General features: G+C 43.2%; 1 protein-coding gene across 3 annotated transcripts in view; it reads right to left on the bottom strand.

Moving 5' to 3' along the window:
• Positions 1-24,266, bottom strand: part of FRMD4A (FERM domain containing 4A) — a 337,605-nt gene that overhangs the window by 192,967 nt on the left and 120,372 nt on the right. For all 3 annotated transcript variants that reach the window (XM_006765734.2, XM_006765735.2, XM_006765739.2), the window contains exon 2: positions 18,463-18,528. In XM_006765734.2, coding sequence (XP_006765797.1) covers positions 18,463-18,528 — 66 coding nt within the window. The remainder of the gene's footprint in view (positions 1-18,462; positions 18,529-24,266) is intronic.

Genomic DNA, 24,266 nt, shown 5'->3' with positions numbered 1-24,266 from the left:
TGGGCTCGGTGGAAATACACTTTTTTGGCTATGGTTACTGAAGTAGCTAGACTTCTTGATGATTTCAAAGCTGTAGACACACAACAAAACAATCCCATTATACACTTTAAATATGTGCAGTTTGACACATGCCAATTATGCCCCAATGAGCTGTTAAAGATACTTAGAAACTTAAAAGAAAAAAACATAAAGATGGCACATAATGATTCTGCTGTAATAAACCTAGCTATGAATAACTGGAAAGGAGCAGAGAGAAGGCTAAATAGTACAAGCATGTCATTTGTGCAGCTTTGCCAGGAAGCTGAAGTTTAACACTCCCCAGGTCTATTCCCCACAGATTGCTGGGAGAACAGACGCATGCCCAGTCAAGTCTGGGTGACACAGGGAGGGTACTTGTCTGTCAGTCACACCTGGGAACAGGTCATTGGCCAAAGTAGGCAAGGCCACTGCAAGCACAGGAAGATTTGAGGTTTTTAATCTTCTAAACAAAGGAGTTCGCTCCCTTGTGCTCTTGGGACTCTTGTTCTGGGACACGCTCTCTTGGTTCCCCTACATTCGCCCACATGGCTCACGGCCATGTGGACCCCACACAACTAGCCTGATGCTAAACCGGACCCAGCTCCACCACGGAACGAAAACTCCAGACTCTGGCTTTGCTCTGAGCACTACTGAATTCCCAGCTGCACATCTTCCAGGACTGGATGAAGGGAAATGGGACTTTAGAAAGACAGAGATGTAATTCCACACAAGTAAAATTCACTCATCCTCTCATTCTAGTCTCAGAAAATTATTTTTCTCGAGATATCGTAGGGACCCCACCCCCAGTACCCAGTGGGGAAGGGGATACCTCACTTTCACCCATAACAATACAAACAGTAACAGGTATCCACAGTGAAAAGTACAGAAAATCACCCGGCCCCAAACCCCCACCAGACAGATCCTCTGGTCACACACAGAAGCGGCTCTCGGTATTTACAAGTCAAGCCCGAAGTGGGCACATTAGGAAGAAGTTCTCTCCCCTGAGGATGTGTAAGTCAGTTTGAAAAATACCGAATAACGAGGCAGCAGAGGCAGTTGGTTCTCTTAAGGAATCAGTCTCTGGACACAAATTAGTTCAGTCTTCCCTAAAATATAACTCTGCATGCAGATTGAGCTCAATCCCCTCTTCTCTTTTCCTGGAAGAAGAAAAATGGGGAGGAATCAACCCCTTTACCCCTGAGGCTCCTTTTAGCTCCCCAAGTATTAATTTTTGAATAGTCAAAGGTTACCAGAATTTGAAAGCCTGATGTTAGAAAGAAAACTTTTGAAGAGACTGACTCCATCCCCCAGGGCACGGGGAAGACTAAATTGATGTGGCTGGAATTTCTGAGAGTAGTCTGCAGGGTTACAGAGAACATCAATAGAAAAAGGAATGGGGTCTGCAGGAGGTGAACAGGGAACAGAGGCAGGCCCACGGTAACATATGACATACTTCTAGGAAGGCTATTAAGAGGGATGATTTAAATGAGTTTGAGAGAGCGCCAAATGGCTTTTTAAGCCAACAGGGTAACGTTTCTCCTCGATTAAACAGACCTCCCTCTTTCCTCTGAAGTTCTTCTCTGTTCAGCTTTTTTCTTTAGTCCCACTTTGGCAAATGGACTCTCAGACAATCAGATAATTCCCTGTGGTGGCCATGTGCACACAGCATCTATTAGCACAGCATCATCGGTCTAAGACCAAAGAATCAGGTTGCCAAGGGAAGGCCTGAGACAGCGGTCATTAGAATGGACTAGAAAGAAATATACTTTCTTTTCCTTTTCAAAATGCATTCATTCAGCACAGCAACAAACATGATAGTTAAGAGTGAGCGCAGTTCCTTCACTCCTGGAGCTGGGTGAACTTCAGCATTCACTTAACTCTTTGTGACACAGTTCCATCAACAGCAGAATGGAGATTAAGAACAGTTTCCCCCAGAGTTCTAATGAAGAACCAATGAAAAATACAATGAATCTAGAAGGTACTATGCTAAGTGAAATAAGCCAGAGAAAGACAAATACCGCACAATTTCACTTAATATGTGAAATCTATAACACAAAACAAATGCATAAACGAAACAAAAAATAAACAGACCCATAAAGACAGAGAAGAAGCTGATGGCTGCCAAAGGGTAGGGGGGTAGAGAGGTAGGGGAATGGGAATAAAATAGAAAAAAATGTATAACATTTTTAAACCTTATAATAAATGTTATTGCAATTAAAAAAGAAAACATACTAATGTATTTCAGTAGTAATTTTTATATGTTGTTATATACTTTTTACATAATCATATACTCTTTATCTACTGTTATTTTAATTCATTGATTCAATAAATATCCAGAGAGTGTCTGTGATGGGCTTGGTACTAGGCAGCTCAGTTCAGAGTTTTCTTTAAGGAATGACCATCAGACTTTCTTGGAAGGAACTCTTATCATATTCATCTAACATCTTGGTGGTACCATCTTCCTAAACAGCTCAGAACATTTTTTGTTATTTCCTTGATGCTGGTAGCTTTCCTGGGAAGGAAAAAACAACAACCACCTCTACAGAAAGCAACATATTTTGTTGGGAAAACTGAGGCACAGAAAGGTCAAATGGCTTGCTCCCCCAGAGCCATCCCATTAGCCTCTCGGGGAGCTAACGCAGAACATGTGCCTTAGCACCGAGTCAGAGGTAATATTTCCCAGAGCACTGTGACATAGAGCCCTGGTCCCACGGGACCTTAATAAGCGGGACCACCCGAAAGGAATGTTTGGCCTTCTCTTGGGTAGGGAGGCCTGGGAAGACTGATTAAGCAGGTACCTTCCTTGCAGTCCTCCTCAATGGTTTTAACAGGCAAATGTGCACATATCTCTGATGGGAACATGCTGTGAAGCATTTTCCAAACTCACTTAGCACAGGACCCTCCCCTCTTCTCTTTTCCTGTTAGAAGAAAAATGGGGAGGAATCAACCCCCATACCCCTGAGGCTCCTTTTAGCTCCCCAAGTATTAATTTTTGAATAGTCACAGCTCACTGCACACAGTCTCCTGGCTCAGGAGGAGAAAGGAGCCTTACAAGCTCTCACCCATATTTTATTATTTTACTAGAGGCCCAGTGCACAGGATTCGTGCACTGGTGGGGACGTGGCCTGCAGGGATCACCCACTGTAGAAGTGCTGCTCAGCCTGGTCAGCCGAGCGGCTGTGGACCTGCACCTCCAAGCAGTGCAGCTCCTGCACTGAGTGTCTGCCCCCTGGTGGTCAGTGTGTGTCATAGCGACTGGTCAACCAGTCGTCTGGTCGTTCCACCATTCGGTCTCTGAGCTTTTATTATATAGGATTTTATTTATGCACTTATTTATTTTGAGAGAGACAGACACAGAGAGAAACATCAATCAGTTGCCTAAACTGGGGACCAAACCCACAACTTGGGCACGTGCCCTGACCGGGAGTGGAACCAGTGACCTTTTAGTATATGGGAGGACTTTCAAACAACTTAGCCACACCAGACAAGGCCATCACCCATATTTTACAGTGATGAAGGTTAGGGAATAGCGGACACCTATATATAGCCCCAGTGATGACTCAGGTCTGAGCTGGCATGTGCTGACCCAGCTCGGACCCCTTCTGTGAAACCCCACATCTGAGAACCAGCCCCATGAAACACCCACTTCCCAAGTGAGAAACTTGAGGCTGACCCTGGCAGCACAGCAGGTATCCCTGTAGAACTCATGGCATGACGGCTACCCTCAGGATGTCAATGATGGGCAGCTTTACACACACTGGTACACTTATGCCTCACAACTACTCTTTAAAGAATGCATTGTTGTCCACATTCATGTTCTTTTACTTAGTTTCTTTTTAAAAAAAAAAAAAAAGATTTAGATTCTAAGGCAGGAGTGGGCAAACTTTTTGACTCGAGGGCCACAATGGGTTCTTAAACTGGACCGGAAGGCCGGAACAAAAGCATGCATAGAGTGTTTGTGTGAACTAATACATGTTAACACTGCTGCTGGTGAAGGAGCGGAGGGGAGAGCAAGAGAACCCTCCGTTCTTTCCACAGGCCGGATCCGGCCCACAGGCCATAGTTTGCCCACGGCTGTTCTAAGGCTTAAAGTGGTCATTTGCTCAAGATTACTGTGATAGTCTGAATTATATGTTCCCCACCCTAAATTCTGTGTTAAAGTCCAATGTGACTGTGTTTGGAGAGGTAATGATGAAGGTTACATAGGGTGGGAACCTAATCCAAAAGGACTAGTGCCCTCACAAGAAGAGGATGAGACGTTGGCGGGAGGGAATGCCTGAATAGGAAAAAGCCATGTGAAGACAGTGAGAAGGTGGCCATCTGCAAGCCAAGGAGGGAGACATCACACGAAACAAAGAAACAGAACCTGCTGACACCTTGATTTTGGACTTCTAGATCCCAGAACTGTGAGAGAATAAATTTCTGTTCTGTTAGCCTCCCAGTCTGTGGTATTTCATTAGGACAGCCGAGCTAACAGAGTCACAGTTAAAAAATGTTATGATGTCAAAGTTCATGCTTGGGGCAGTAGAGACTTCTTACATTAACTTTGGTCTTGTTTCAACAATCGCAGGTCATGCCTTAAGATTTCAAATGCCTGCGTCATTGGCATAGTAAAGAATTTGATTGGCTTTTGGCCCTGGTTTCTGGGAGGAAGACTGAATCCTTGGAATTTCCTCAGTAACAAGAGTATTTTACATATTATCATTATCTCTAATGCCCATCAAAATCCTGCAAGGTAGTTATTATATTTCCCATTTTAGCAACAACAAAGCTAAGGGTCATGAAGGCAAATATTTCCCAAGGATACACACCATCTACACAGGAAGAGAGAACCAGGATTCAAACTCGGGTCTGACTTTATCCAAAATGTGACCTTTTCACATCAATGTTTCCTAAGCCTTGGTACATTTTTCCATGGTCCAGTGTTGAAACAAGAAAAATAAGTTTAATGAGTGTCAACTTCTTCATAAAGCTAAATGTATTCTATTTAAGAGACTGTTCTTTACTCTGTTTTCATATCCTGTTCGATGTGTTTACTTTTTTATTACATAAGTGCAAGTTACAGTAGTCAGCAATATTTTTAATACCTTTACTTGGCAAAAAAGGCAAACATTCCAGCCCCACTTTTATAGTTAAATGTTCTGGTCCCTTAAATCCAGAAGTCTGGGAATGCCTGCATCACACTGAGCAGAAAGACCTGCGGCCCAGTGCTCTCCTCTGCCTTCAGTCATTCCTGCCTCCAGATGACGTGCCTGGGAAGCACACAGGCTCCAGGGCACACTGCCCCGGGGCAGACTCTGTCTCTGGCCGGATGGAGCCTGAGAACTCACTTTTCTCACATGTTCCCGAATGACAGTGATGCTGCCAACCCAGGACCACACTTTGAGAACCACTGGGTGAAGCCCATCACATTAATCCTGTCTCCTTGGCAGTTGGCTGAGATATGGGAATAGGAACTTGGTACAGTCTGCGGTGCCACAGGGAAGTGGGGGTGGGAAGGTTTTTCCTCCGGGACAAAAGGGTTAACAAGCGGGGAAACTCCCTTTCCTCTGTGTGACACTGTGGAAGATGTGGCGCTTGGGGCCGCGGCCACCTGCATGTGACCAGTCTCCCTGTGCTCAAAGGGAAGATGAACGAAAAGCCTACTATTTTTTCATGCTTGTAAATGCAATCTGGTGAGAACACTGTTGTTGAACTAAAGGTTACATGCCAGCACTACCCCCTAAGATTTATGCATGTGTGCTTCTGACTGAACTAACTTAATGTGGAAGGCATTTGGCTATCACATCACAGTATCATTAGTTTATACAGGCATACGTTGTTTTATTGTGCTTCATTTTATTCCCTTTTTTTTTACAAATTGAAGGTTTATGACAACCCGGCATTGAGCAAGTCTCTCAGCATCAACAAGTAATTTTAAAAGAAGGTATGTATGGGGTTTTTTTATTATTAAGTATGCTACTGCATACTTAATAGACAACAGTATAGTGTAAACATAATTTGTATATGCACTGGGAAACCAAAAAATTCATGGGACTCACATTCTTGTAATACTTGCTTTATTGCAATGGTATGGAACCAAATCCACTTAATCTCTGAAAGGTGGGTGAGAAGGCATTTACCCACCTCTCTGACTCTGTTAAGGATATGTGATGAAATGAAATGGAGAACTAAGGTAATTTGGAGGATTATTATAGTTCTAACATACCTTTGTATGAGTCTAGTTACACTTTGTTTTTATAAATCACTGACACTATTATAAGAGTAAGGAAGGCTAATAAAGGCTTTTAATATTAGCAGGTGGCTCACTTTAAACTATTAAACTATTAAAAATATCTTAAGATCTATCAACAACTTAAAATGTAAGCATCCTTGTACTGATCTACTGCCACCCTCAGAGGACTTGCATCAGATTTTAAGATCTTCTTCCTTCAAAAACACACACAAAAAAAGAACTGGCCAGTTTTGAACCAGCAGTTAGGCATTTTCAGAGCCATGGGATTCTCCCAGGAATCTTCAGATTGCTGAGATCCAGCGGGCAGGTGTTCCTCGAAGCCTTGCAGAGTCACATAAAACACACCTGAATGTCCCAAAACATCCATCCCACTCGGTGCTACAAGATCTGGCTAGCGCACCTCAACCCCTCTGTCCCCGATACAGCCCTGAATGGGAAACAAGCTACCGTGTGAAGTTGTGAGAACTTGAGTTTGTGAGGAATGGGCTGGGAAACCATTGCTTGCCAGGTATAAGGGATAGTGTTTGTCCTCAGTCTTTGCCCTCCCTTCTGTCACACTAATCTGACCCATTTGTATATAACTGTACTACAAAATCATTTTAATGTAAAGCATTATGAACAGGGTTATTTTTAAGATACTGGGCTGAATCCATCAAAGTCATTTTTTTTTTTCTATTTCATCCCCAAGAATGACAACGAGTGATTAGCATGCTTTGACATAACTGGAGGTCAAACTAAATTCACTTATCTGGATGGTTATCAGTACTCTGCATTAATACATGTCCTTGTATGACCTTGTCATAGGAGTTGTATATGACACTAGAAGGATCAGCAGTTCATTAAAAGATGAGGAGATGATGTGCTGGGAAGCCCGGAAGATTCAACAATTAAGACATTTTTGACAGACAGTCAACCCATCACTTGTCAAGTGAGCTTACACTGAACTCTAACAATACTCCATAAAGCCTTGTACAGAGTCATAATAAAAGCCAAATTACTAGGAATAATAACTCAGCAAGTTTTGTAGCATTTCTCCAAAAGGCTAAGGTAGTTATTCCCATTTTATAGATAGGTAGCAAAGGCACATGGCTTGCCCAGGTTCCCATAGCTATCAAGTAGTCCAACCTGGGCATCTGATTCTAGCTAAGAGAGTGACATGAGGTGCCAGGAAGTCTTCTGAGCACTTCACATGTTCTAACTCATTGAATCCTGATCACAACTCTATAAGGCAGGTACCAGTATCAACTTACAGATAAAATTACATCAGGCAGACTGGAGGCAGTTATCATTCCAAGGTTACAGATAAAGAAACTGAAGCTTAAAGAGACTGTGCAACTGGCCAAGGTCATGGAGCTACTAAGTGCAGGAGTTGGTAGCTCTGCGACCGTGGCCAGTTTTGAACTTGGGCCAGGTGTCGAAGCCAGGCCGTCTGGCCCCAAAGCCTGTGCTCTTAGCACATGGGTCACAAGCTGCTCTCACTCTGGAGCCAGACAGCCTGAGTTTGAATCAGGCCTCCACATTTACCAGCCGTACAACTCTGAATAAGCTATTGACTCCTCTGTGTCTGAATTTCCTCGTTTGAAAAATGAGGACAATAACAGTCACCTACCTCATAGCATTGTGCAGCTGATCACCACCTGAGATTTAGCACACACGAAGCCCTTAGAACAGTCTGGTACTAACGTGATGCCTAATCACTAAGTTATAAAATTTCCCAATGCATTTAAAAGATGGTTGATATAATTAAAACTCAATTTACATTGAACTGTTCAGGAATGTGCTGGTTTGCATAAAGTGAAGGATATGTGCTTTTCTATCGTCTGGCTTCTACTTCGAATAGTGATTTCCAAACCCTGCAGGGTCCGCTGTGGCCCCTCGGGCAAGTCCCTGTTCGTGAGTGGGACAAGCTGGTGGGGTTTAGAATTCCTCATTTATGTGAAATTGAACAAAGGATTCTGGAAGTGAAAGAAGTTTGAGAGTTAGGGTCACATGGCTAATCTGTCTGTCACTATCAATACAATTCCCTGTAATCATAAAGTTCAGGACCCAGCTATGACACCTGGGGCACATCCAGAGAGGAGGCAGTTAGGGGCAGAACTGCCTTATTCACCTCTTTAATATTCTGCTCTTATAACAAGGACAGGGTCGCATTACGCAGGGACGTGACAGTCCAACAGAGGAATCCAAACAGGATGAACTACTAAAGGCGCCGAGCAGAGACATGTCATAAAGCAGCAGTGAAGAAAGAAGAACCCACTTGTGTTGTGTAGGACGGACTGAGCTGTTCAGAGTGTGGAAAGGTCGAGGTCGGCGACGAGGCCATTACAGGACTCCAAGCAAACAGAGCAGGGGTGCTGAAGGTGCTGAGAATGCCAAGCCCAGGTGGCAAATGTCTACACAAAGTGATGGCGGGACTGGAGAAGGGAGACCATTTTCCTTACGAGGGGAAAACTGGCAAGACTTGAAGATGGAGATAGAACTGAGGAATCAGTCAAAAAGGAGTCTGTGTTCTTAAGCTTGGTTGCCTTGGTGGGCTCACCTTCAAAGCAGGTGCAAGAAAAACATGCCCTGGGTTTGATGAGAAGTGGGGACAATAGGCTTGAGTTGGGTATGTGGAGTTAAAAGCTGCCACCTCAGCAGTCACACATACCTAGCAGGCACCCGACATGTGGGACTGGGGCTTAGCCAAATCTGGAATCTTCTGAGTTGCTTTAACAGCTAAATTGTTAGTTCAATGCTAGGCGAGGGAGGAAAGAGGAAAGCAGAGAGATTCAAGGGTTAGGAAGGCCCATGTGGGTGAGAGTCCAGGAAAAATATCGAGCAGCCAAGATTCCCACAGACCTTTCGATTTCTTCTTTCTCCACCTGATATTGGACAACTCCTTATTTCTCAGGAGAAGATCACCCTCCCTTCTTTCCCTTTATTCCCTTCCTCCATCCCTGCTCTCCCTCCCTCTCTTCCTTCCTTCTTTCCCAAGAGCAAGATAAGCAGCAGCAGAAGCTGCCAGATGAATAGATCTTCACTCCCCCAAATCCTCCTGAACCCCATCCTTACAGGGAAGGACAGGGTGCAGTGGGAGAAGGGAGGTCATTGAAGGAACAAAAGAATACTCATCCCTGGATTTGTACAAGTCATACTAAAAACCTGAACAATCATTTCTCGTCTCTAGACATGACCTCTTGCCCCCACGGGGAGCACACTTAGATCTGCATAGCACAGTGGCAGACAAACAATAAAGATTTACCAAATGAGCAAGTGTTTGAATTGAGCAATGTGACAAAAATCAATCTGTGAATTATGGATAAAAAACAAAAACACCCAGATTAACTTCCAGATTCCTGTGACACCATCCTTTCTAGATGGCCAGCTTCCTCTTAACTTTCCACCCTCTTCTTGGGGGGGTGTGCACATGTATGTCTGTGCGTGTGTGTTTTACGTGTCTTTCCCCTGTAAGCATAATTATTCACATTTCAATGAACTGCATTGTGTGTTAAATTCGTTTAATCCCCCTCTTATCCTCTTGATCAGGGAAACAAAAATTAGGAGCCCACAGTTTACAGGCATCGCCTGAGGTTCCTTACCTGCAAACATTCCCATCGGCTACCTTAAAGAACATGTGGAAATGATTTTGTAAAGGGTTTAAAGAAACACAGCAGTAACAAAACTAAAAGCAAAACCATAAAATCCACTTTCCGGTGGTCCTTCCTGGAAGGGAAGGAGGTGTGCCTTTTCCCCCCTTCCCTTTCTCTCCCTTCACATTCAGTGGGAACCAAATGAAACTGTCCTTTCAGTAGGAAAAGTCAGCCAAATATTGGCCATTTTAAATGGTTCCAAGGAATCCATTTTAAAACAGGTTAAAATTAGCCTCAGGGAGAATGGGGTAGGGAGGGGGTGAGAAAGCAGGGTAAGGTGGGGGAGGGAGCAAAAATGGGATTATTGCTAAGCAACCAGAGCTTGGACCTGAGAGCCCAGGGAGATGGTCTCCTCTCCTCAGCCTCTGCCAGGCTGAGCTGTCTTGTCAAAGACGCATGTATAACTCAGTGTGAGTGCGAGTGCGTGTGCGTGTGCGTGTGCGTGTGCGTGTGTGTGTGTGCTGGTGGTCCCCTAAATGACTGCATCAGTCTGCTACATCCTGACGCTCCTCCCTCTATCACAGCCCCACAGGAGACAGGGATTGTCTTTTGTTCCCAACCAGCACAGTGCTCACTTTTTTTCCATCAAGGCCCTTGCTGCAGAAAGAAGATGTTCGGGTCCCACCCTCCTTGCCAACGGGGAAACTCCTCAGCTGCTTGTGTCACCCAAGGGTATACTTTATGGACTATTTCTTATTCCTCCAAGGCACTAAATGAACTTTTGATTGGGGTTGTCATTATGTTTATCTGTCTCTAATCTATACCTTAACATCTATTAGCTTCATCATGTGCCTTTAAAATGTAAATATTGTCAGCCATCCCCAGGGGCTAGAAAGACATCTGTTTGGCTCATTGGTGTAGCTTTGCAGCAAGAAGCCTAACAAATGATGATGGCAATTGCGGTGAAGTTTGAGGTCAGCCCAAAACAGTGCTGCCTGACACCCGCTTGGCTCTTCCTTTATGAGGTGGCCTGACGGCCTGGGAGGTCCCGGACAGAAGGGTCGCAACACCGAGGCCCTTGGTCCGCGCTCAGCTCCTGCACATGGCTTCCCACCCCTGGCTGACACTAGACCTCCTGGTGAATTTAGAACAGACAGGAGCAGATGGCAGACCTGGCTCACTCATCAGCGGACAGGCCAGCGAGCAAACTGAGCCACCCTTCTCAGTTAGGAAGATAGGGAATCAACTTATTTTTTTTCCTCTTGGCAATATGTACTTTGTGGGGAATTCCTGTTTTACTTGGATTTGCATCCAAGTAAATCCCTTATATTTTTTCAGAAGAACATTATAAGCCACGGAAGTAGCTGAGGATGGGGTATGAGAGGGGTGTGTGCACACATGTAGAGAACCCAGGCCTGTTCATTTATTCTATGCGGCATGATTAGGGTTCCAGATTTTTTTTAAAGTCATATGCATGGTCTGTGTATTTTTTTGCCCTTTATAGGCCAGAATATTTACTTTGCCTTCAACACTGCTTTACTCAAAGCCCATATTAACATACTTATTAACCTTTAAGAAAGTGTCACTAGCACCATTGTCAGACAGTGATGAGAAGGCAACATCTGCTTATTTAATCTTCTTCCACACCTGATACCCTCAGGCCTGTCTACATGATGTGAAAATCCTTCATAATCATGTGGCACATGTTTAAATTTTCACTGAGTAGATTAGAAACTGAGTTTGAAGAAACAGAATGACCTGGGTAAGCCCATCTTCAGTTCTCAACCTGAGATGAGGTTTAAAGACTTTAATTCCAGTCACTTACAATGCTGGTTAGAGGCTCGCACAGCTGCCACATTACAGGTGAACCACATCATACCGTAGGTTTCACGGTACATACATTTTATGGTGCAGGGAAAACAGACAAGACCTATGTTCAAGCTGTGTGTACTGCTATGCAGCCTTGAGCATGTCACTTATTCTATCTCCGTTTGTTTCCTTATCTGAGAGAGCACCTACGTATTGACATAGTCAATGTGATGATTAAATAAGATAAACTCCATAGAAACTCTACAAAGAACCGTAAAGTGTAGTCATTACTGTGGAAGATATCCAGGATTACATTTGGGTAATCCTAAACAATTCTATTACGTCCATAACCGTTTCTCTTGTTTATATGATCTTCTCTCTATTCTTCAGAGATAGCTTTCCAACAGAGATGTAATGTGAGCCATAAATGTGTGCCCAATATGAAATTAAAATTTTTTAGTTGCCATATTAAATAAGGGAAAAGACATCAGTGAGATTAATTTTAATTACATATATATTTTAACCTAATATACCCCAAACATCATTTCATGGAATCATCAAGACTATTTGAGTTGTTTTTGTCCATATGAAGTCTTCAAACTTTGGTGCATATTTTATACAGACAGCACCGCAGTTTGGACTGGCCACATTTCAAGTGCCCCAACCATCCTACCCAGAGCAGCTCTAAATCTTCCCTGATGTTTCTGTCTCACTGGTTTTCTCAGGATCAGGGACACCATGTCATGTACAGAAAAATGCCGGGAGCCGGTCCATCCTTGCTGTTTCAAGGGACCTGGCATATATGGCATACTGTTCTTAATATATTTGCTCACCTTCTTGGCACTATGTGTTTTAACCAAGGTCACCTCTCCGAGAAAGGTTGTTTCCCCAGGTAGAGATTTTCCCCTGAAGTTAGGGAGGGAATAAAACCCCTTCACTAAGTGCCAGGCGGGTAATTAATCTCTTAAACTACGAACAATCATGCTTAAGCTACATAATCTTTACTCCCTGGAATGGAGATAAGAAACACCCTAACCTTTGGAATAGAGATTGATAGGATTGAATCAACTGGTATAAATACAGATGTAACAGAAGTCAGAACACAGAACTTAGAAGACAGAACTTAGAAGAGACAGAACTTAGAAGACAGAACCTACACAGAACCTAGAGACAAAAGAACTTCGCTGGAGAGAACATGGCAAAAGATCCTGGACAGAACCTGGCTACAGAACCTGGCTGGAGAACCTGGAGAACGTGGCTGGAGAACCTAGCAAGAGAACATGGACACAGAACTTGGCTGGAGATTGTGGCTAGAGATCCTGGCAAGGCTGCTAATCAACTGAACGTTGTCTCCGTGTCATTCCTTCTTCGCCGACTCCGTCCACACCTTTGGGGGCCCCTGGACCTGCTGGGGCTGGACCCCAGCAGAAAAATCCAGCTACTATCTTTAATTTTCTTGAAAAACACTTAAGTTGGTTCCACGTCTCCGAATCCCCGGACACTTGGTTCCTCTATTTTAACAGAAGTAGGTGGTTTTACTTGTGCTGACAATGACCATGAGAGAGGGGGTCAGAGGGGCAACACTGTAATCCTAGAAAACTGCCTCCTCAACAAGGCAGCTTCCTCAACAAAACAAGAAGTGGGGTTCAACTAATGCGAAAGACATATGCACCCCTATGTTGATTCCAGCATTATGTACAATAGCCAAGATATGGAAGCAACCTAAGTGTCCATCAATAGACAAATGAATAAATATTTGTATACATATATACAATGGAATATTACTTGACTATAAAAAATAATGAAATCTTGTCATTTATGACAACATAGTTGGACCTAGATAGAGGTTACTGTGCTGAGCAAAGTAAGTCAGACAAAGACAAATACCGTATGATTATACTTATATGTGGAATCTAAAAAAACAATCTAAACAAACAAACAAAACAGAAACAAACTTGTAAATACAGAGAACAAAAACTGATGGTCACCAGAGGGAGGTGAGGGGTGGACATAAAAGATGAAAGGGATTAAGAAGTAAAATAGCCAGTTATAAAAATAGTCATGGGGATGTCAAGTTCAGCATAAGGACTGTCTATATACATAAAAGCCTAATATGCTAAGTGTCCAACTGTTCGACCATTCGACCAGTTGCTATGACACGCACTGACCACCAGGAGGTAGATGCTCCGACTGGTAGGTTAGCTTGCTGCTGGGGTCCGGCTGACCAGGACTGAGCGAGATGGGCTGGACACACCCTCACGCCCTCCTGTTATCCCTCCCTGGCCCTGATCATGCACTGGTGGGGTCTCTCAGCCTGGCCTGCCCTCTCACAACCGGGACCCCTCAGGGGATGTCAGTTTCAGCTGGTCCCCGCAGGCCAGGCTGAGGGACCCCACCGGTACACGAATATGTGGACTGGGCCTCTATAATCAATGATATTGTAAAACTGTGTAAGGTACCAGACGGATACTAGACTTAACAGGATGATCACTTTCTAAGGTCTATCAGTGTCTAGCCACTAGCTGTACACCTGACAATAATATAATATTTGATGTCAACTGTAACTAAAAATAAATTTAACAATAAAGAAGCGGAGTTCATTGCCGCTGAGTTGGGGGATGGCAAGGACTCATCTGAAGTGCGGGGAATGCCCTGACACCAGGTGCCTCTGGAGCAGAGGCCCGGGGCTGTTTCCTGCCCTGGCCTGTCTTCCTGTAAGACTGGACCATACAGCAGCACAGCCTCAGAGAGCCTAATAAGGAAGGGCTGGCTACCCCTGGGCCATTCCAAACTAATGAAAACCTACCCCTTTTTTAAGATTCCCAGGAGAAAGAGCACGAACCTTCCCTGTTCATGGCTTCTACCTTAAGACCCTCTCTGTCAGGAAATTCTTCTCTGACTTAGTTACCTTTTCTAACTAAGGTTGAACCACGTTTCCTTTCTCCACTTTCAAAATGCTCCCCCAAATCTGCATTTAGATCAGAGAAAAATGAAGAAAGTCATTTTAAAGGAATAATCATATGAAGCCATGACTGGTCCCCGCTCAATACAAAACTTGCAGGCACCCTCTGGTCTGGCTACGGAAGCTTCAGGCAGAGGCTGACTGAGAGACACCCATGATGGTGGCCTCTCTCGTTCTGACACAGGCTTTTCGAGTGTGTTTCTAGTTGGCTGAAACAATTTTGGATGACAAAGCAAAAGACGCTGTCTCCGGATTGGATGGGAGGGTGATCTGGCTGGACCACCTGCCTCACGTGTATGACTGAGGTTGACTTGTTACTGAATGCTCACATCACCATTGCAGCTGTCCTTAAGAGGAATCCAATGAGTGAAAAAGTCACATGGCAATGTCCTGGTGACAAGGGCCTGCCTGTGGATTTAGGGATGAGCCTTTCGAATATGAAATCCCAGTATGTGCACTCTTAACCTTCCCTTCCCTCCATATGAGTGATGCAAAATTACTCAGGGCAGTCAGGGGTCTGGAAGCAGATTTCACTCGGAAATTGCAAAGGGCTTTAAAAAAGGCATTACATTTGAGGATTATGGCCATTTTACTCTGTAATCCAGAGAAGGGAAATGCTACCAGTACAGTGACCAGGTCTACACCACTGCAGAAAACTGTCCCTGTGGTAGGCTGCTTAACAGCATCCTCCTGGTGGGAAGCAATTGTTAGTTGCTGACTCTGTCAGCTCAGTCTTTTCCTGCTTCTGAAGGTCTGAGGTGTTGCCTTTGATGTGTCTCTTACCTAATAATTAATGATCGAAAACCAGACCTCCCACCTCTGTGCTACTTAAGAATGTTTGTCAGTCAGTCACCCTGGTGTACACCCCTGTGCTTCTCCATGGGAAATAACCATTTCCTACAATCCCCAAACCCCACTTTCTGTCTTATAAACCTTGTCAGGTAAACGCGTAAACATTGAAAGGCATTGCTTAGTCTAAGGCTTCTTACACATAATCTGAAATCGTTCAACAATAACAACAAAACCTTTAGCAATAATGGACCTCATCACCTTGTGAATTTAAAATATAAAAAGAAGGGTATGAAGTCATAATGTTTTATGCTGCTAAAAACCCTGAGATGACTCATAGAGCTAGAGAATAGGGATTCCCTTTAAAATGATTCTGTCAAAAGAACATAATCCCGAACAACAAAACTTTGTAGATGACAAAGAAAAGTCCTATTTTAAGTTGGCTTTTGTCAAATAACTTTAATCTTGTTTCCCAAAGTTTTGCAGAATTGTTCCTTATTTATTTGTTTATTTACTTATTTTTATATTTTTTATTGATTTCAGAGAGAAAGGGAGAGGGAGCAAGAGACAGAAACATCAATGATATGAGAGAATCATTGATCGGATGCCTCCTGCACTTCCCACACTGGGAATGAGCCTGCAATTGGGGCAAAGGCCCCAACCTGGGAATTGAACTGAAATCTCCACGTTCTTAGGTTGATGCTCAACCACTGAGCCACACTGGGCTGGGCTTTATTTATTTAGTTATTTATTATTTATTTATTTTGCACTAACCTAAGTAAATCCCCTGCCAAGCAATGGTTCTATGGCAAGAAGTAAGTCATTTGGGGAAGTAACACTAGAGAACCTTAGGATTCACTCTTTTCTTTCTTTTTTTTTTTCACTCAAGAAATATTTATTTACTGACATGTGTGCCAGACATGGGCTGGGTACTGGGGATACAGTGATCAAAAAACAGACCCAGTCCTTAATTTGTTGGTGGCTCTGGGAAACGCTGACAAGTAAACAGGCAATGACAGTGAACGTGACAATGAGTTATGACCGTGCTGTAAGAGAGAAGGGGTGGGGGGCAGCTAAGACCCAGCTATGGGGCAGAGGGTTGGGGGGTGGAGGAATGCATTTTCTAAGCTGTGGTCTGAAAGCTTAACAGAAACCAGCCAGGTACAGGGACTGGTGGGAACGAGTGTTCTAGGAAGAGGGAATCACATGAAGTATTTTCTAAAAGGAGATGGGAGGAGTATGAATTCTTGCTTGGTCTAATTCAACATTTTCTTGATAGTTAAGGGCTGAAGATGGCCTTTCTAAAATTGTGCCCATCAGTAATAAAATATCTTTTCTGTGACTCAAGTCCATTTCGGATGCCTCCATTCAGTCTTCCCAGGGCAGGCTGGCCAAGAGAAGGTGCCTTCACTGTCACGGAGGCCTCACTTCCTGTTTCAGAGGCGGGCTGCTATCTAAACCTCCAAGCCTTGCTACAAAAAGAGCATCTAGGGCACTGCAGACCACTCACCTGTGAAAGGCTCAGACTGATTCTTAACAACTTAAAGCTCCAAGCACTTTGTTAGTCCTGATCCTGCTTACTGAAGAGATCTTGCTCCTTTATAGTCCCCTCTACCCACTCACACCCCAACCCAGATCACAAGTTTGACTCTTCATAAGACTGGAGACCTTGCAATCTAGCCTAATAAAGACATAATCCAAAATGTGGGAGAACTCTATATATGTGGATAAATTAATCACAGCATTTCCTTGTCATAGCGGAAAAAATTACAAAACAACAAAGGATCCTTAAATGTACTCAAAAGGGTGAATGATTAGCTAATAATGGTGTATCCTTTTCTAGAATTTATGCAGCCATTAACAAAGATGACAATTGATAATAACTTGAAAAATGCTAGTGAAGGACAACGTTAAGTGGAAAAATATATAGAATTATACATACATTATGATCACAACCATGTAAGGAATATAAATATAAATATAAGATATGCCAAAATGAGAAAAGTAGTTGAATTAGTGTGCTGTGATTATGAGCTGTTTCCTATTTTTTTTGTTTCCTATATTGTGTTTATAATGTCTTTATAACTTATTTCCTATTAAAAGTATTAACTTTTTAAATTAGCAGCTGGAACATTTTGAAATCCACGTAGCATATACAAGGGAACATGAGAGAAGAGTACTTCTATGTGACTCTCCACACTGGCGCAGTGTGGTTCCCCAGGGAGGGAGCATGTGGGTGTCATTGCAACTGACTGATGAACTGTAGCTTCTTCCCAGCAAACTGTCATGGATAAGGGGCAGTGCCCTATGAATCTGATAGACATTTGAGAATATCAAGCAAATATAGTTACAAAAGTTGGAGTTGAGCAACAGATTTGGAATTAAGTTATTTAAATCAAGTTTGGAAACTTCGCCACTCTTTAGGGCTCTGGGTAAAACAATGGTTTTTTTTTCAAGAGTAAGCTGAGCAAGACCAGGGTCTTTGAGCCTAATTACTTTTTGGACTTCCCTGATACTGATGTGTTCTTAGCTCGGAGGCACTTTGATTGATTTCCTCTGTCATTTTCTCCAGATGTTCAAGGGAGATGGCAATGTTGATGAACAGGATGGCGTCAGGTGCTTACTCAGCTCTTAAAGGGGAGACAGAGCCAAGAGATTGTTTCCCTTTCTTCATCGCTATGAAAACTTAACTTGAAATAATGAACTGTGTTTTAGACAATTAAACCAGTTTTGGCTGTAGCAAGAGTTATTTAGGTTATATTATAATTAACTTCTTCCAAGCATAAAGAATAGCTATTGGCAGTTTGGGGATTTCCTTTTCTAGAGATTTGCAACAATAGGGTAGATATACATCTGACCTTGAATGCCTTAGGCGTGGTGTGCAAAGAAACAGAATGAACAAAAATAGCAATCACACACAAAAATACTAGGGTGTGTCCTAATCTTCTCTCAGAGATTTGTACAGATTTAGGCTGAAAAATAGTTTACCTTGTTGCCCACCCCTCAGCTGAATCCAAGTGTGAGCCAACCACATCAGTCACAGAAGAAACTTGGAAAGTGGACCCAAAGTCATTTACCTGTACTAGGAGTTCCAGCTTCCTGTCATCAAGAAGATGTACTTGACATCGACGGCCCTCCGTCATCTGAGAAGAAAGAGAAATGATGGTCACCTAGAGTCTAGCAGTCTGGCAAACAGTGAGAGGGTCCCTGTGCTGGCCTCCACCGGGCACATTCCTCTAGCCCAGTGGTTCTCAACCTTGGCTGCACATTAGAATCACCTGAGAATCTTTTTAAAATCCTGATTTCTGGGCCTCATCCTCCGGAAATTCTGTTCCTTTGTTACTAATGTTGTGGCCCAACCCCATAACAAAGAAACAGAATGTCCAGAGGATGAGGCCCAGAAATCAGGATTTTAAAAAGATTCCCAGGTGATTCTAATGTGCAGCCAAGGTTGAGAACCACTGCTCTAGGCAAAACTTTCCCCGGGGATCTGGGCTATGTAATGCCAACCATGAGCAGCATTGTTCATTCATTCAAAAATATTTATGAGCACTTTCTATGTGCCAGGCACTATTCAGGGAGCAGGGTGTGCAGCGGCATGCAAGACAAGGTTCCTGCCCTCATGGAGCTTACAATCCTTTGGGGAAATTGATAATAAAATAGAAAATACATACATAACACAATATCAGGTGGTGATAAAAGTTGCTCATTCTTTAGTCATTCTTCCATTCAATAACTTTATCACCACAAAATAGAGACAGAGTTCAGTATCCAGTCTCTGTCACCTCCCACCTCAAAACTTGTCCCAGTTATGATCACCAGGGAGCGGATGACCACCCCTCTGGCAGCTGCATTTGATTTATGCCAATCCTCCCCTCTGCTCGTTTATGACCTGAGTCCCGCAGTGCTGTCACCTGTGAGAGGACTCCAGGAGAGAGTGCTAAGCTGACCCTAACCAGGTGCTTGTCACTACTAATACCTCTGTGCGATGTAACAAAAAGAGCCCCTCGACAGGCACCAGGAGACCCAAGTTGAGTCTTGGTCCCACAAAGTACTTGGCTGCAGGACTTTGGACAAGCCCCTGTTTCTCTCCGTGCCCCAGGCTCACACATACAAATGAGTGGGCTGGGCCCAGTGGGTGCTAGTGAATATTTAGTAACTGTCTTTCTGAATTTAAAAAAAGGCATTTGTTTGTAGCACTTGCTGGAGCCCTGACATAACCCTCAAAGGAAATCCCATGAAGAATAAGCCTTCCCACACATGTCTGCTGGCCAGCACTCACCAAGCACTGTCTCACTGTGCTCCACATGTCTTCCCCATGTCTGCCTTCAAGCTACTGTCACAACAACACCAACAGTATTTCCAACAGATGCAATAGACATAAGTAACCTCAAGAATGTAGGTGACAGTAAAGCATAGTAAACTAATTAGAAAGTGATGGATCTTAGTATTTATTATCTTTTTTTTTAATGTAATTTATTTAATGCTATTTTATATAATTTTAATAATGGCTATATTTTACAACTGACGTGCAAAATTCCTGAAAATGTAACAACTACTACTAATATGAGCTGGCTCCAAAACCACTGTCTGGACCTGAAGCCACATCAGGTTCCTCCAGCCTTTGAATTTTTATTTGACTCTGTAACCCTAACTGAAGCTACCTTCTTTTGCCCCAGCTACAAGCAGATCAAAGGGAAGGATGCACACAGCAGATCCTGGTCTCACCTAATTTTACGGCCATCGGGGTCAGTCCCTTCTCCCAAGTACTTTCTCCATGAAACATAGAAATGATATCTTCTTCTCGTTTTGTTTAACAAGGGCTTATTCTCTAACCATCAGCATGTGCAAAGCTGGCATGCACTCCCATAAGAAAATTCTCTGAGTCCTTCCTCAAAAGAAGCCAATCCATCATCCTTCCATGGAGTCAGACTTCCCTACTGATGGGATCTACACCAAAGCAGCACGTCCTGCATGGGAGGGGCGAAAACAGTCTCTGGAATCTGAGTTCTAGTGACTCAGCAGTCCCCAGCTTTAAGACAAGTCATCAAGAAAAGTTTCACATGCTCATAAGCACTCTAAAAGAGGCTGAAATGGAGTAAAAATTTGAGGAAAAACTTCAGTCCAAAGACTTGCTATTTTGCACATCTAAGCCAAAGCAGGCAGCTATGGATATGAGATGGGCCCATGCAATGTCTTTATTCACTCTCTGAAGTCTTAACTTCAGGTGTTAATTGTCTTAGCCACAACCTTACAAACAGTAATCATCCTAGCCAAATGACTTAATTTAAAAATTCATCAGCTTCAAAAAATAAACAAGTGAGACTACATCCAACTAAAAAGCTTCTGCACAGCAAAGGAAGCCATCAACAAAATGAAAAGGAAACCCACCAAATAGGAGAAAATATTTGCAAATCATATACCTAAAAGGGGGTTAATATTTAAAATACAGAAAAATAATCATATAACTCAATAGCAAACAAAAAAATCCGATTAAAAATAGGGAGAGGCCTGGCTAGTGAGCCTCAGTGGTTGAGCATTGACCTATGACTAGGAGGTCACAGTTCAATTACTAGTAGGGGGCGTGTAGAAGGCATCATCACTGATGTTTCTCTCTTTCCTCTCCCTGCCTCTCTGAAATCAATAAAAATATATTTAAAATAATAATAATAATAAATAGGCAGAGAATCTGAATAGACATTTTTCCAACGCGAGTATATGGATGGCCCACAGATACATGAAAAGGTGCCCAACATCACTAATCATCAGGGAAATACAAATGAAAACCACAATGAGCTATCACCCCATTGTAGTGTAAAAGGTTAAGGATATAAACACGTTCTTGTGTTTCTTATTCACATTCTAATACATTTTTATGAAAACAAAGAAATATTGGTATCTGAAAGACATTACTGTATCAAATAAAGTTTTTGTTGTTTTTGTTTCGTTATCCTTACCCAAAGATATGTTCACTGATTTTAGAGAAAGGAAGAGAGAGATGGACAGACAGACACATGGATCGGCTGCCTCTAGTAAGCACCCTGATTGAGAATCGAACCCGCAACCTAGGTATGTACCCTGACCAGGAATTGAACTGTGGTAGGCAGTCAGATAGGAGCAGAGCAAGGATGATGAGCCAGGCACAGAAGGTCACCAGGGTGGAAAGCTCTGGATGCCTAGCAAAGGACAATTGTAGGGTGGGGCCTAGCCCCCAGGGTGACTTTTCTTCCCCTAGCATATCACTGGTCATGTGGTTTAGACCCCCTGACCTTTCCTCCCTAGAGATAACATCTATGCCTCAATTGTATTTCCAAGTCTAGAAAAGCAGCAAAACCAGACAAGCAACACCAAGGCTGACCTCAGGACCAGTACACTGGATAATGACCCCCTGCACTGGCGCCAACCAATCAGTGAAGACCTATGGAAAGCTGTTGAAGAGTCTATTGAGATCTTCCCCTGGGACCTCCCCTAAAGTCTCCACCCTTAAAACCCTTAGGACTGGGGACCCAGTGCATTCTCCCTCCCAGGAGCACACCTGTGCCTTTCCTTTCCCCCTTCCTTCTCCCCTCACCCTTGGCACATTACCATTAGCTTCCTCACTCCCAAGCTCCTAGGGCCCTTCCGTCACCTCTATAACTTATTTCCTAAGTCCATTTCTGCTACAAATTACTTCTTCTACCTCTGTGATTTTATAAATAAACTAGGGCAGGGTCCCTCACCCTGGCAGGTGGGGATTGGGCTGAAACTGGCTCTCCCAACATCCCCTGAGGGGTCCTGGATTGTGAGAGGGCACAGGCCAGGCCGAGGGACCCCACCAGTACATAAATCCATGCACCGGCCCCTCCCCCCGGCCAGCCAACCCCCATCCATGCACGAATTCATGCATTGGGTCTCTGGTATGCATATCAGATCTTTGGTTAATCTCTTCCCACCCTCCCCCTCCCCCTTTCCCTCTGAGATTCATCAGTCTGTTCCATGTTCCCATGCCTGTGGTTTCCACTCCTGCATCGAGTGTCTGCCCCCGGTGGTCAGTGCATGTCACAGCTACTGGTCAGATGGTCAGACAGTCACATAGGCTTTTATATATAGAGATGTTCTCTTATAGTTTGTGTCTTGGCTTTGAATTATTTCCTATCTAGAATCCAAGTATCAAGGTTGCTAAACCCAGGTCTGGTCTGACCCCAAGGGTCTAGTACAGCTGTGGGCAAACTACGGCCTGCGGGCCGGATCCGGCCCGTTTGAAATGAATAAAATTATTAAAAAAAAAGACCGTATCCTTTTATGTAATGATGTTTACTTTGAATTTATATTAGTTCACACAAACACTCCATCCAAGCTTTTGTTCCAGCCCTCCGGTCCAGTTTAAGAACCCATTATGGCCCTCGAGTCAAAAAGTTTGCCCACCCCTGAAGTACCTGGTGCTGTTCCTGCTGCCTATAACAGAACCTGCAACCTTTCAGCGTATGGGACACTCCAACCAATCAATCCACTTGACCAGGCCTCAAATAAAGTTTTAATCACAGTATTAAGAGATAGTACTTACTTTCCTCAAAATACTTCAAAACATGCCAAGTGTGACATGACACTGAGTTCACACCCATGTCTAGAAGTTTGCCCTGAGGTTCTCATTTTCATCGGAAACATAATATTTTAATTACATTAATCTCACCTATCTGCTCAGCACTTTAAGGAAGTAATATGCATTGAGATTTATTGAGATTTTGAGATCCACCCAAGGTCTTCCCAGTTCATTCATCTCTTCAACAAAGTCCCATAGCTCAGTCTGGTGATTTATAAGCACGCTCCCGTTTCAATTGGGAATTTGTAAGCCGCCTCCTTTTTGGAAGATAATATGTTGCTGAAAAGTCAGCCCAGAAATGTGAATCTAAACAGAAACTCAACTTGGAATCATCATGTTTGAAAGTACAACTATCATTTGAGAGGACTGCAGTTTTTCCTCAAAAGGAGTACCTGTGTTTTTTTCATACTGAAGTGAAATGGGAGTATCCTGTTATCAGCTCAGAAAAGGCTTACCATTCTGGGTGTGTACAGACAAAGAGTGGACATCTGTAGCTTTGTCTGGCTCACCAGGGACACTGAAATTTCCTTTTGAATACTAACAATTGTGAAGCAATATTGCTTTCCTTGTTTTCCTTTTCAGCTGTGCAGGCACAATTGGGGCACTGGCATCACCCTCCAAGGAAATCCTTTTGAGAACAAGGCTTCTCATAGATGTCAGCTAGCTGGCTACCACTCCAACCATAAATCGTCTGGCTACATACACTTCTATGCCAAGCAAAGGCTTGCCAAGAGCGCTGTGATATAAAGAATGTAAAGAAAATTATTAATTTGAAGGTAGGGTGTCTACCCCATTTATCCAACTTTTCTGTTAAGATGTACACTGAATCATGAAGATTATGCAGAAACATGGATTTGGGATACTAGCTTCAGTAAGCACAGCAGAATATAATGATATGTGAGCTCTAAGGTCAGGCAATAAAATTGTTGGGCAGATGGACAGGAATTAGGAGGCATAAATAAAACAGCTGATATGCTAAGGTAGTAGGCCTATGGGTGCTTCCCCCACCCCACCCAAATATCACTCAAAAGGTTGTGTTTTGGTGTGTGTGTGTTTTTTTCCCAGTTAGAATAATGTAATAAAGAAACTTGATCTAGAAAAATGAATGAGAGTGTGTGAGTCCAGCCATCGGAAATGGAGCCTGAGAAGCTTCTTTCTGGGAAAATTTGTTTTAGCTGGCCTGTGTTTTTAACATATTAAATCAAATTAATTAATTTACAAATGAGAACTACAACTGTCACACAGGTCAGAAATCTGAAGATTGAAAGTCTGACACATTTTCTCCCTGCAGGCAGAATTAAT

This window comes from Myotis davidii, unplaced genomic scaffold (genome assembly GCF_000327345.1).
Source record: "Myotis davidii unplaced genomic scaffold, ASM32734v1 scaffold660, whole genome shotgun sequence".
Lineage (NCBI taxonomy): Eukaryota > Metazoa > Chordata > Mammalia > Chiroptera > Vespertilionidae > Myotis > Myotis davidii.
Note: the sequence above shows the minus strand (reverse complement) of the source record. Positions and strands in the feature narration are given on the sequence as shown.